Here is a 15,190-nt window from a genome sequence, read left to right on the forward strand (position 1 = left end):
ATTTACATGAACAATTTACATGAACCGTTTATTACCAAGTTTAGTGTAGCATATTTTATTCGACTCAAAATCACGTACTAAACATAAATTAAAGTGGGGTGTCGCCACCTGCGCATGCGTCATATGGCCACATTGTGTACAAACAAGCGTCTATCCATGAGCATTTGCATGTTTAGCGTGTGTTGTTATCGTAGCCTAGGACTCAATTCCCGCGCGTGCGCAGATGACGACCCTCCCGCTTTAACAGAACATACCACAAGCACATGTATACAATAGTTCAAACAGTGGTACAGCTGTACAGCGTATCGCCGATAAATTAACGTTCTCTAGGTACATCGGGAACGAATTAATTAATTAATGTATTGCTTTAATGTGTTATAGAATTTAGGGATCGTTCAACCAATTGTATGGTCCAAATCTAAATTATTCTGTGAAAGGGTCCATCCAAACTGTTTGGACATACTGTTAAAAGGCGGAAGTCGTCGCGCCACACATGCGCGAGATATTTGTGTATCTTATATAAACAAAGATGGCGACCTTGGCTGTTGCGCAGATCAATGAGTGAAAACTGAGACGTTATCAAGCTGTAATTAGGTATTTTTTAGGTGATTGGAAGGTATTGAAATAGTCACAAGCGGTAATTAGAGCTATGGATTATGAAAAAATCAATGTTTATCAAAAGAAATGTCACACATTTAATAATTTGATTTAATAATTTAATAATTAAAATTGTAGTGAAATGTTGAATTGAATATCGACTTATAATAATTTTGGCATGGTTAGGCCAGACTGTTATTATCCCTTGTTAATAAAAAATGAACAGGAGCCGAAAATGAAATAAAAATAAAATTTTATTTCAGCGTAAATTGCCTTATAAAAACTCGAGAAACAAGGAATAAAAAAAGGCTGGCCTTATGCAAAACTTCATTTTTAAATATGCATATGCTCATATTTCTGGATTGATGTTTGTATGTTGAACAATTCAACATCTTGATGACAGCCCACATCACCATAAATAAAACAATTCCAGGATAGCTCATAGAATGGTGGATATCACTTTTCAATGTGTCTGTATAACATCATTATCAATGTATTTAAATTGCGCTGATCTGCAAATGAAAATGCTATGGGATGTGAATCACGTAATTTTACTGACCTGGAAGGAAATTAATGGGAACTCATTATCATTAAAGATCGAAATAGATTTGCACTATGATAAATGCTGGTAGAAATGTACAGCTGTTGTTATTTATATCTTACAATCATGTGATGTATACGTGGACCTTTTCCACGAAAAATATGGAAAATATTGGTAAATGTAAATTGAAACTAGTGTTTCAAAACAAACAAAACCGCCCTGTCCTTCCCACATAGTTAGTGCCCATCCCACTCTTGCATTTGTTTTCCTAATACTGTAAAATGACTAATTTTCACTGGGTTTAAATTTCACTGATTTACCATTTCAGGCATATTCAGTGGGTTTTAAATTCACGGTTTCGTCATTTAGATAATGTGTTCTATGCTAAATTTTACATATTCACTGTGTTTTAATTTAACGCATTTTTTCCAGTCAGCGAAATAAGCAAAATTAAAACCCAGTGAATAATTATCCCCTTTACAGTAGTTCGTAATTAACAGCTACATGTCATTTAAAAAGAAAGTTGACGGCAGCCATATTACAACTCGAATTATTCAAAACAAACAAACAAACAAAATATGTAACTGTGTACCAAACTGCATACTCTGTCAACCCCACATACTTATTACTTGTCACAATCTCGCACTTGTTTACTAAATGAGAAAAGAACACATCATGTCTTGTTTTTGTTCCTACTTTGAACTAAATAGGGAAAAGCATGTCCAAGAAATAGTTAAAGACACTTGGAAATAAAATCAGTATGGCCATGAGTAAACCCATTTTAAATAAAATCACAAAAACAAACTGATGTTCACACCAAGTTGGAATGAAATCAGCTCAAGCGTGAACGAGAAACCGTTTATGACATACTAATGGTAACCAGTCAGCTAAATGTCATCAAAATTAGGAAAAATAGAGCTATTTATTAAATCTTGGAGGTAAATGACGTGCATCAGTAACCCAGCATGAGTGATGTTCATACCAAGTTTGAATAAAATCGGCTCACGCATGGCTAAGAACAGTTCATACCATGTTCAAATTTTGTTATTTACTTTTCTTTTATGGGATTGACCGCAACATTTCACGAAAATCCTAAAATAACTGAAGCCAACATTCAATCTAATTGGTCTTGCGACTTGTTTGTCAAATCTGTCAAAATATCATTTTGCCCAACTGTGACACTCGCAAAACATCGAACATTTCAGCAATTTTGTTTGGAGACATGTTGATTTAAAACTCATCGATGGCTTAATAGTACATCCAAAGGGAGATATATAAATGATTAGCAAATTCATATGATTTGTTCGACAAATATACAACAATTCTTCAGTTTTTTGTTGTTTTATAGTTTTAATCACGGTAACTGAAATTGAATGATATTAGATCGGTACCCAATTAATAGAGCTTACAAAGAATAAAATGGATATGGGTCCGTTCAATTACTGGATTAAAATTTGTCAGAAAATTAGTGGCAATAAACCCACTTAAATTCTTTACATTGGTCGAGTTGCTTTACATAATTGTGCCCATTGAAATAAGAGTCACCCACGTGATACAGAATTTCATCTAAATCCTGCAACCTCGCCCGTTCCATCTTTATGTGCATGCAAGCATTTGGTCACCAAAATTGTTCAACAAATGTGTGGTCCAAATCGACCGTCAATTATTCTGTGAAAGGATTCACTCATCGGTATTTGATCATAACTGAAGGTTATAAGGTTTGAGTTACTAAATTTGGAAGTTATTGAGAGTAACAACAACAACAACAACAACAACAACAACAGCAAATTTTGGTTCCCTTTAACATCAAAGTTCGGTTGAATGTTAATTTAATTTAGTAATTCAAATTTTAGTAAACTGTTAACATCGAGTTATAATGTTGGCGTGGTTATGCAAAATTGAATATTTAAATATGGGTATGGTGTTTTCGTAACTTGGTGTTTATATATTGAACAATTCAACATCTTGATGACAGCCTATTATTACCATAAATCAAAAAATTCCAGGATAGCACATAGAATGGTGTATATCACATTCAATGTGTCTGTATAACATCATCATCGATGTGTTTAAATTGCGCTGATCTGCAAATAGAAATGCTATGGGATGTGAATCACGTAATTTTACTGACCTGGAAGGAAATTAATGGGAACTCATAATCATTAAACATTGAAATAGCTTTGCACTATGATATATGCTGGTAGAAATGTACAGCTGTTGTTATTTATATCTTACAATCATGTGATGTATACGTGGATTTTTTCCACGAAAAAATATCGTGAAATGTATATAAAGAGACGAAGTAGTTTTGGGTTCTTGCTATCGGGTTGACATTTAATTTAATTCAAAACAAGTTTAGCATTTTCTTGAATCTGGCTCAAACTGTCTGGAAGCAATCTTGGGAAATGTCAGGTACTATGTGTTAGCGTGACACTGATTCGTTAATTGCGGCTGTAGCTACAGTCATACTTAGTCTATCAATAACATTTTTACCCTGTCATAGGTAAATTCTTGGAAACCCGGAAAAACATATTTATTTCTAGCAAACACAAAGGTTAATAATAAGTCAGAGTGTTATAAAATGCCCATGAGCGCCACAACATGCCATAACTGAACCGTCGCGGTAGATTAACTGACGTCACTCACGATGTTTCCACTACGAAGTCAGATGTGCAGAGGCTGGATTGTAATCTTGGTCGTTTCATGGACGAACACTTTAAAATGTGGTAAATATATGCACTATTCTTTCGGGAGGGATAATATTGTTGTTTTGCTTTTCATAAGTTAATCTCTGAACACAACAATTATATTATATTATTTCACTTTTCTGTGTCTTATTTAGTGGACAGTTCAAGTGTTGGGAATCCGTATAGTCGATTGATACGGAATCTTCTCGACGGTTATGACAAACTAGCGCTTCCATTTAACCGAACTACTGACAGCATTTCTGTAAAATTCCACGTTTGTTTACGCCACATTGAAGAAGTTGTGAGTATGAACATAAATAACACGTATTACTTTTCAATTGTGTATTACGAATGTGTATATACGTAAGAACATCTCTTGTTAATATTTAAATTATTCCAGTATGATAAATATGACGTTCATCGGAACAAAAAAAAATCAAATATTAAATACTAAATCTGTAACATTTTAGAAAGTTAAATATTCTTTAATTTCACGAAAACAGTATATTTACTAATATAACAGTAGTAGGTAGAAAAATGGAAACGACGCATTACAGTGCAGTGTAATAAGATGAAATATATTTTAATTTTTTTTTCAGTTGGACACGCATCAACAAATTACACTGAGCGCTTACATAAGACAGGTAATATACGATAACTTCACAATAATGGGGTCATAAGTAGTTAATTAATTAATTTTTCCATTCAGTAATTCATTCCTTTGGTATACATGTAAATTCCTTTTATAAATTAGAATCTTTGATTATTATGTTATAAAACATATGGTGTTATGAACTGTTTACTGTTGCTAAAATTGTGTTTGATAAACTGATTGATATTTGGTTATAGTGCCATTCGTGATTGCTATTCATACTCAGATGGAATTGCATTAAGCGTGACCAGATGTGACCAGTTGTATCAACACACCTGACTGCACAGTGCCAATGACTGTTGATTACACATTCACACCAGCTGTTTTAACAATTTATCAACAAAATGAGATAAATATAATTCACATAAATCGTGCACCCTTATTGTAAGTAATGGCAATCAATTCACATAACCTATTTTTCTGCTGAATATCATTTCACAGACTTGGTATGATACATATTTAAGCTGGAATACAACATTGTATGAAAACATAACTGAAATAAGACTACCAGCAGATGAAATATGGCACCCAGATACAGTGTTATACAACAGGTATACTAAGTATAATATATTTCTGTTCTATGTAACTACGCTAACAGCACAGAATTAGATTAGTCAATCGCATACCACAAACATACGTATATCATTTTTATTTCATCATCATCAGTGCTAACGGCTTCACGGATTCATCAAACGAAATCAGTGTGATTGTATCCCACGATGGCCGCGTGGTGTGGGACTACCCAGCGTTGTTGAAAAGCAACTGTGCATTTGACGTCACATTTGTCCCATTTGACCAACAAACATGCAGAATGTTCTTCGGTTCCTGGTCCTACAGCTCAGACCAAGTGACACTGTCTGGCGATCTGGCCCATCTGGACAACCTTCACACAAATGACGAGTGGAAACTAATTGATGTCACCATGGCCACCGGTATGACAGTGCCCCTGCAGGGTCACGAGTCGGTGGAGGGAGTCGAGATGACAGTTGTGCTACAGCGTTGCAACGAATTCTACCTAATGTTCATGTTGGTGCCATTCATAATGATAGCTGGCATCAGTATGTTAGTGTTCCTGTTGCCTCCTGACTCTGGAGAGAAACTATCTCTGTGTATCACCAATCTTCTGACACTGGTGTTGTATTATGGGCAACTTTCTCGTATGATTCCAATGACAGTTGAAGGCACATTCCCAATTATTGGTAAGTTCAAATAACATACCAACCACAGATCAACTTTTGTATAGGAGCATTTACAAAAACATAAAACAAACGAATGACAACACAATCCAATTATAACAAAACAACTGACAATTTCACTACAATAATACATAGTCAAATCAGTGGGAGAAATATATATGGGCCCCATACTATAAAGAGAGTGGTGTAATTCTGAATATAAATTGTTAAATAAATGTTTTGTCCTGTATAATATATATGCATTCTAACAACAGAACATTTATTTATTACCTGTTTTCTTTTCCGATACAGGGACCTACTATTTCTCCGTGGTCTGCATAGTATCTGCATCATGCGTATTGACCATATTGGTGTTGAATGTTCACTATCGAAAACATTCCAATAATCCAGCTCCGCGATGGGTTCGTCGACTTTTCTTTGGTTATTGTGGTTTACATCGCATAGCCTGGTACTCTATTGACTCTTCAAACAGTAATAACAATGACAATGAAAGACGCACTACACAACTGTCGGAAATTATGTCAAGTCAATGCTATGTAGTTGATAGTTCTCCCGTCATTTCAGGGATAGAAGATGGTAGTGATAACAAATGCGAAACTAGTTGCAATACTAAGCAAGAATACGCTTCTGTTGAAGACAATGAATGGGAAATTATGGCTCGGGTTCTCGACCAGGTTTTCTTCATAACGTTGTCCTTGTCATTGTTCTTGGTGACATTGGTGTGTGGTCTGAAATTTCATGTTCATAGCTATCCTTAATTAAGCTGATCAGCTGATTTAGCTTATTTAGAGAACCGCTCTGACAGTTGGAAAAGAAATTATGACAATGATACGTCCATTAAACATTGATGAGACGATATGGATGTATATTATGAAGAGCCTTTATGTATATATGACGGGTGACGTCAGTGATGTATTTACCTTATAAGAAAAACTTGTCATCACTTGCTTGCCAGATGTCTCATATTTTGGCAAGCTTGTCAATGATTTTGAGAATCTGTTTGGAATGCTTAGGATATTAACGTAAACAATTTACATTGCATATTAGTACTGTGAGTTTGTAACAATGACACAATTATCTGTGTAATATGTAGATGTATAATCATGTTTTGTATTGTAATTGTAACCTGTTGATTTTTTAACATTATGTCTGTTTCAATACACACATTGTTGTAACATATTTTATTTATTGTTTAATGTATATTTTGTATCCAAAATTAGGAATACTTCTATACTACAAAGATGAGATTGTAAAATATTGTCAGAACACAATTTAGATAATAATTACACCAATGCACTATAATACCATTTAAAAATCAAGGTACTGTGTCTTGTATTATTATTATTAATCCTCGTATAAAATATATTCATTTACTAACCAGTAAAATGAATAAATTTTGTAACCTTCAGTAAATACTAAAAAAATGAACTTTTGTAACTGTTTAGTTTATTAGGTTATTGTTTTTCCTTAGCAACTGATGATAACATTTGTGGAAGACGGAATGTGGGATAATAAGTACCCGCATATCCTCGGGGGCGGAGCTACGTCACGGACGTTCTACTTTGTTAAGACGCGCACCACTGTACCACGTATTTCTATGGGCTTTATGCGCGCTGCTGTGGAACGCCGGTGGAGCCGGTGAAAACTCGAGAAAACAACACAAACTCAACTTTGAAGTAATCCTAAACAACCAAATTCATATATGTTACACACGTAGGGCTAATCTTGTTACACTGTTCAGGGGACTCTCAACAACCATCGCAAAGTACCGTTTTCTGCGAGTTTTTGGTCTTTGTTTTCACCGCGAGGGTTGCCGGGCGGTAGAAAATGCCCGGATGTCCGCCCCGAGGATAAATAAATTATAAGTGTCGATTTCTGCACTGCTTCTATATCAGTTTCAAAAGAGTTACGTGCTTGTGACGGTGACGTACTGTGTCTGACACAGGAAATAGGAACAACATATTAAACAAATATTAAACAAATATCAATGTTTTTTATCTAACTATAGCCAATATATATATATTGTTAACCTGCTGTACCGTGTTTTCATTGTATCACGCTCTTTTGTGTACATTTTTAAAGAAGGTGAGTTGTATGCTTTGTATTTAAAAGTTTATACATATATTTTTTTACTTGAAAAATTCTGTACAAACTGGCATGAAAACATGGGTTTATGTTGTGAACTGCTGACATGTAAAACATACATGTGTGATACACATTTTCTGTAGACACTGAACATAAAATTACAGTTATATTGAGACACTAAAGAAATATACAAATGTATTTCATCTGATCCCAGATTCTGTTGACGTGTTGAGGTATTTTTCACTGTACCCTGGTTATATTCCTAAGAATTTATCTTACTACAAACAAAAAGTATAATTATTTAATTCATTAATTAATACTACAAAATTACTGTATGTTTCACTTTTTGTTACTGAGGCAATATATATAATACACTTATTGTTCACTTTCAAGCCCAGTTGTTGGGTTTCTGAAACATGTTTGGCAGGTATTTCTTCTATATTAATTACGGTAACCCATACATGTCTAAATGTGCAGAGGACTTGATATTATCAATGCAAAAGTAAATTACATTAAATTAGAACATATTTCATTATATATATATACCATAAATCTATTATGTTTCATTTGTTATTATTGATATCGAAGACGATGCTTGAATACTTCGCAGTGATTGTGTCTCGGCACTTAAAAACATATTTTCAAATGCATCAATATACTAGTACTTGCTTGTTTGTTTTAAAATAATTCTTACATATTAATATATAAGTTAAGAGAACCGGTTAAATGTTGAAAAAACATTTCATTCTGAAATTGATATGATAGTGCATTATTTAAAAACAATTGTCAAGCACTGTCTATCTGTTTGGATAAATTGTTATCTTTACCGAACGACTATAGCAATGTTATCAGACAGGTAAAGGTTATTTACATTTAATGCAATTTAATTGCCATCAATCGAACAATTTCACGTAAGTACATGAAATGGTTCGCTGGTTCCCGGCGTCCCTTGCGAATTGCAGGTAGGACGCAGGTAACTAGTAAAAAAAAAAAAAACATTTTTTTATTCGCCCACCTCTCGAAAATAAAAGAAAACCTCTGTTTCACGGCTACGGGCGTAAGCGCTGACGTCAGGTAACCAAGGGAAATATAAGAAGCAACAAGAAAGTGGTGGACCAATCAGAATGCTGGACCCATTGCTAGTAGCCAGCTTCTTGTGGCTTGGTGCGCCATGACACTTGAGGCCAACTAGAATGGTAGATATCATTTTTTTATGCGGGCTGTATGGCGTCATCGATGTATTTAGATTAGACTCACCTATATTAATTTATAACGTGACAAAATGACGGAAAAATTAATTAGACTCATTATCATTGAAAATCGATCTAGCTACGCACCATGGTACATGCTGGTAGACATGTACAGCTATTGCAAGGTCAGATTGCCCTGATGCTATTTATATCTTACAATCATGAAAGGGGATACTTTTAAAATTTAAAGGGGAAGTCCCAGCAAACAACATGCTCCGAAATGAAAGAGCTTAACAAATGTAGGAGAATAAAATTTAAACTGTTATGTTTATATCACATTATTTCATTTCTATGTAGTTCATCATCTTGATTCGCGGTCAAAAGAAAAAAAATGGATTTGGAATTTTACTCATGAAAAGTGGAATATCAAGAGAATGAAAAGTGATAAAAATGCGAATAACATTTCCCTGCATTTGTGGAGCTTTTCCATATGGAAGTAATATGTCATTGACTTTCCGTCTAACAAAATATCCCAGGTCATAAGAATTGTCGGCTCAAACTTAAGGCAATTTCAAGTTTAATATTATATTGATAAATATACTGCAGTAAGCATTTTACTCATGGCACTCAGCACCTAAAAACTACGTAACATGTTCATTTTCCCAACCTAGACGATTAACAGATTTGTAAGTAATTACAGTTGATTTGTTGTAAATCGAATACATTGTTGTCCGGTTGGCTAGTAATAAATCTGTTTATCTGTGATTACTTCAAGTGTGCATTCTTTTGGTCGATTCACCCGATATAATTCTACAGTGTAAGGGTAGCCTGCCAAAAGCGAGTATGACCCCCCCCCCCCCCACATCCCTTCGCATATTTTTCCGTGACAATATCAACAACATTTGCACACTGTTATAGGTAAATTCGTGGAAACCCGAAAATATATCAACTTCTCAGAAACGCCGCTGTTAATAAGAAAGAATAGTATAAAATGACAATGAGCGTCACAACGTATCATAACTGGACCGACGGTAGTAGACTAACTGACGCCACTCACGCACGACACGTTCCCACCACGAATGTACGATGTATGGAGGCTGGTTTCTAACCTTGGTCGTTTTATGGACCAATAATTTAAGATGTGGTAAATATACGAATGATTTGTTTGAGAGGGCGTTTGTTTTAACTTTACACATTTTAAACTCTTGAACGCAAACATTAGATTAATTCGCTTTTCTGTTTCTTATTTAGTGGACAGTTCAAGTGTTGGGAATCCGTATAGTCGATTGATACGGGATCTTCTCGACGGTTATGACAAACTAGCTCCTCCATTTAACCAAACTACTGACAGTGTTCTGGTAACATTCGACATCTATCTATGTCACTTTGAAGAAGTAGTAAGTATGAGCAAAAATATATTACTTATAATACCGTGTGCTGCCAATTATTCGAAACGCCGCGTTCTCATTGGTAGATCGGTACCACGCGCATTTCTCTCATTACGTGTATGACAGTGACTCAACAATATCACAAGTTTCCGAAGAAATCAACAAACTACTGCGAGGCTTTCGTGTTACGGCATGCAGTTCATTTAGAAATTTATCAGCGTGCTTACGTGTTATTGTATTTAGAAAACACTTGCTACATAAATGGAAAGTTGTATTTCAGAAAAACGCAAATAACGCCAGTAAATCGACTTTCGAACGCCATTATTCGCTCAGAGGAGCAGCTCTACAACATCAAGAAATACGCAGTTTCTTTGTGGCGTAGTCTGGCGTACAGTGTTGATAGGCAATCCGTTGCTCCCCCAGAAAATAGGTTGATTATAATAGTGTCAAATCTGTAATATGTTGGAAATACACATAAATATAATGAAAAGTCGAGAGTTTTAAATGTTCGATTCGTTACTATATCTACCCTACCGCTCGCTGAATCTTAAATGGTGACATGCACGTTCTCATTCCACCATGATTGTATCCAGAACGGTTCATTCAGTTTAATTTTAACTATTGTATTAACACAAATGCAAACAAATCCTAACGGTATATATAATATAACAGCGATAAATATCGCTCGGCCTGATATACCACCCGATTTCATTCGCTCACGCTGTTCGCATAGCCCGTCTTCCTTTTTTACGTTTTGCGCGCGTGCGCAGTAACTGGATGACATCAAATTTGCAGGTAAAATAATTCTCCGATAATTATCGATCTAAAACTTCGATAGTTAGGCAATCGGAGGATTTAAGGTTGGAACCACATCCAACAGACACGGATATTGTCAAATAATTGTCGAAGTATTAGAATGAAACAATGGGCAACATTGTTTGATAATTCTCTGATAATTATCCGATAACATTATGCAAGATCCCGCTTTCACGGATTTTCGAGCATCATGGCCGGACTACACTACAGTTGGATTTCCAGTATTAACCCACAGGACATCCGGGTTATATCAAGGTAGTAAAAGGTCACGCACGGCGAGTCAGATTAAGTTTGACACAAGTATACTGTGTGTCGGAACATAGTGGTGTCGGAACATAGAGATGTCGGAACATACAACAGTCCCCCCTTCTCAGACACCCCTCTGTTCGCGCAAGCGCGGACATTGGCCTCTTACGCGGACACAAAAATGTCCCCATCACTTTTCAGAATGGATCGACGCCCCTGGTTTGTAATGTAACAATTTCACTACACCACGTAATTGCAGTATTGGATACCGATTGACTGCATCAGGTCGTACTGTACAGATTTCTGTGAGATCAACATCTGGACGTTGCTTCGAATCACTTGTAAATCTTGACAATCTGATTGGATATGACGAGAAACACGTGTTCCAGATTTCATAAAAGTAGTCGTCAACTGTATTTTGTGAAATAGCTCGTGCGTTGACCAGTAATAAACACGTTCCTAAAATGGCCAGCGAACTACTCCAAGAAGACTATAATTATGAATCAAGGTAGGCGCCATTTAGGTTCTTTGTCAAGTTCATCCGTTAGAAATGCTCATTTCTTGAAATTATGATGTCACATACACGCCTGATTTTGATTGCCACATTTCATTACTTTCAGTTTCTGTTGTCCTGTGTGTCTATTACCTAAACTAAATATGATATTTGGAAGTTGTCAACACAAGGCCTGTGCTGACTGTGTGTATAATGGATACACTATAAGATTGATTAATTGTCCTGTGTGTAGGAAACAAAGTGCATTCCCACTTGTAAGGTAAGTTGAAATTGTTTCTTTTTGTTTTTTTGTTTTAAATGAGAACCATTCGCATGTTTGCCTTGTAGTTGTAAATTAGTGTCAATTCCGGCCATCGCTCGCCGAATGTTAGCACTGAAAGCATAGTATATACGCTATGTACCGACTTATGATTAAATTAATTGCAGCGGAAATGGGGTCGCGTCTATTGAAAATTTAGTTTTGTCAAGTGAAATTTTGGGATTAAGACACGAGGTGAAAACTTACGGGCTTTGGCTAAATATGAAATACGTGACCATCTAGATAGCCCTAGATAAACCTTTTTGTGGCCTCACAAACATTGTGTTATTTCCTATAATAATGTGTCGTGCATCATTATTTTCTACAGTTCCCATCGCGTGGCTCATTTCAACGAAATGGCGACTATTCGACCCGTAATTTTCACATCGCATTTCACGTGTCGCTAAGATCGATTTGCCCGTGGAATGTGTATTACAATATTTCTGTGATATCTGGTCCTCTTTATGTGCTTGTATTTACACAAACAAATGTTTAAAAATCAAGGATATTGCCACTTTAAGCAAATTATTGCATCGAAGAAAAACTGGTTGACAATCTCAATTTGAGGGTTCCATTGTGCAGTAAATTGTATACACTATACTGTAAAACGTGTCTTTTTCGCGAATTTAGCGAGAGAACTGATTCGCTAATTCAAGATGTTGCTAATGACCTTATTATCAATTCAAAATGGCCGCCAAACAAAGAAATCAACAATGACAAGAGATGTTCGCTAAACATTTCGCTATTACGTCATTTGACCACAATTCGCTAAATTTGCATGCCGCTTTTTCAACAAGTTTTACAGTATTTCATTTTTTGCTAACACATCTTTTCAGGCCAGTCGTACCAACAGAAACAATTGCCACCCAACGCAAGCTTGGTGTAGTTTCATGTCCACAATGTGGTGATGAAATGTGGAAATGGGACGAGGAAAAACATTTGAACAATTCATGGTAAAGTGAGACTTATTTTTCGTGCATGCAGAAAAAATACTATTCGAAGTTGTTTGTTTGTTCGTGCGTTTCCTTCGTGTGTATGTATATTCAAATTCAATATTTTTGCTACGTTAAATGTCTTGTTTCGTCTTTTTTGTTAGTTCTGGAGCTCCCCCTCGCAATGATGTACAGCCACAGACTCCACAGACGCCACAGTTGTTTTATACGGCTCCAAATGGAATCGACGTACACGTAAGTTTGACCCCAACCCGCCGTGGCACCAATGATAACACTGAATCCACTACAATAAGCATCGGCATCAACAATTCTGCTGATACGCCTACCAGCATTCGCGTAGGGATCAACCGTGCTGTTCTGGACACGCAACCTGCCGCAGCAGAACCAACAGCCAGGCCACGTCGTAACAGAGCATCTAACCCGCCCGTTCGCCCCACACGCGCATCTATTTTAAGGACGACAATGCACCGTACTTGAATCTTTTATAGCGTGTAATTTAATTTTCAGTTTTAATGTTTTAATTTGTGAAATGCGTTTTGATGTATTTTTTTTTTGTTATGTAATTGTTAATAAAAAATAGATTTATTTGTTATCCATTATAAGTAAATGACTTCCATTGGACAGCTGATTGGAAATTCTTTGCCTGAAATTGTTCAGGTAATCTCAGACCGGAACTGCCTTGTTATGAGAGTGTGCCAACTTATTAGAAACGCCCACCAAAGACTCTTAACCAGGTTTCTTCGGAGCATCAAGACTGTAATGTCGTCCAGAGACAAACTGGCGAGTGGTGGATATAAAAACTAGTGGTTTGTGATTACACGTGCATTGTATCAGGTGTTCCGTGTACGTCCGGGGTAATCTTTTCGGAAAAGACCAAAAACTGAGGCCCTGCGAGAACCTGATCAATTAGACTAATGTCACAAACGACAATATCGACCTTGTTGTTTTACGGATAGCTTAACTATGGATCTGCGTCCATTTCTGTTCTGTCTGTAAACAAGAACATTTATTGACCCGAATTTTTCGGAAACTAAGTATACTCGCGAGATTGAACGGGCTAGTAGTTGAATTATGCTACTACCTTTGGACATCAAAAAATATTTTCATCGAAAGCAGAAACGAAATGAATTTACGTAAATGTAAAAATCTCGCGGTCACGTGATCTATTCCTCAACAGCATGAGTATTAATGGAGCACTACGAGAGCGTGTTTTTGCATGCAACTCCACACTTTTGGCCAGAGTTTGTGAATCGCAACAAAAATAAAGTTAAAAGCACCACACTTCATATGATATGAAATAATCCTTCAAATTTCCCCATAACTTCCATCGTAAATTGCAATAACTGATAGTTATACTGCGAATTTGACGAGTTTTGCACGGCTTATTTTAAATTCTGTGGTCATGGCGGATGTTTACAGCGCTATTGTGTAAATCGCAATTCTAAACCAGGTGTAGTCAACCGCAATTATCAGCCGTGCTCATTGGCTATAACAGATGTGTTGAAAAGCTCTAGCCAATCGGCATTTACTCAGCAGAGTTTGTTTCGTTTAACAATAGAATCCACCAACAGTGGACTTTATTGTATTACCATAACCAACACTGATTGGACCATGTAGAATTACATAAAAAACATTCGATCACGTGAATTTGGTGCTCATTTGTGAGAACAGTGTAGCACGTTGTTGGGTGAACTGTCATGAATTTGTTTACGCGTATCTGTTGACCGACTTAATTAGCTGATTATTAGCGAATTGCTGTGTTATGTCTGTCATCGTTTAGGCCTATTTGAAGTTTTGGACGGAACTTGGCTCAGTGATTTGGAACTAATTACGAGATAACCGTCGCTATTCTGACAGTTGGTATTCATAGTTATTAATGTAGTGAACGATTAATCAAAAGATATGACGTATTCAGTACTTAGTGTGATTGGCTTTATGATTGAAGGTTACGCCCTAGAGTCTTTTTACTGCTTTGTAATTGGTTAGAGTTTTGAAAATGAATAAAGAGAGTTTTAGTTGGTCTTGGG

General features: G+C 36.0%; 2 protein-coding genes across 2 annotated transcripts; both read left to right on the plus strand.

Moving 5' to 3' along the window:
* The first annotated feature begins 3,755 nt into the window (after positions 1-3,755).
* On the plus strand, positions 3,756-8,295 carry LOC100368057 (neuronal acetylcholine receptor subunit alpha-4-like). The gene is made up of 6 exons (XM_002742085.3): positions 3,756-3,864; positions 3,981-4,126; positions 4,425-4,469; positions 4,919-5,028; positions 5,144-5,676; positions 5,965-8,295. The coding sequence occupies exons 1-6, from the start codon at positions 3,786-3,788 to the stop codon at positions 6,429-6,431; spliced, it is 1,380 nt and encodes a 459-aa protein (XP_002742131.2). The 5' UTR covers positions 3,756-3,785; the 3' UTR covers positions 6,432-8,295.
* A 3,517-nt stretch (positions 8,296-11,812) lies between these two features.
* LOC144344172 (uncharacterized) lies at positions 11,813-13,770 on the plus strand. Its single transcript, XM_085496898.1, has 4 exons — positions 11,813-11,906; positions 12,019-12,171; positions 13,047-13,163; positions 13,307-13,770. The coding sequence occupies exons 1-4, from the start codon at positions 11,863-11,865 to the stop codon at positions 13,638-13,640; spliced, it is 648 nt and encodes a 215-aa protein (XP_085353024.1). The 5' UTR covers positions 11,813-11,862; the 3' UTR covers positions 13,641-13,770.
* The last annotated feature ends 1,420 nt before the right edge of the window (positions 13,771-15,190 follow it).

This window comes from Saccoglossus kowalevskii, chromosome 3 (assembly GCF_978046115.1).
Source record: "Saccoglossus kowalevskii chromosome 3, keSacKowa6.1, whole genome shotgun sequence".
Classification (NCBI taxonomy): Eukaryota; Metazoa; Hemichordata; class Enteropneusta; family Harrimaniidae; genus Saccoglossus; species Saccoglossus kowalevskii.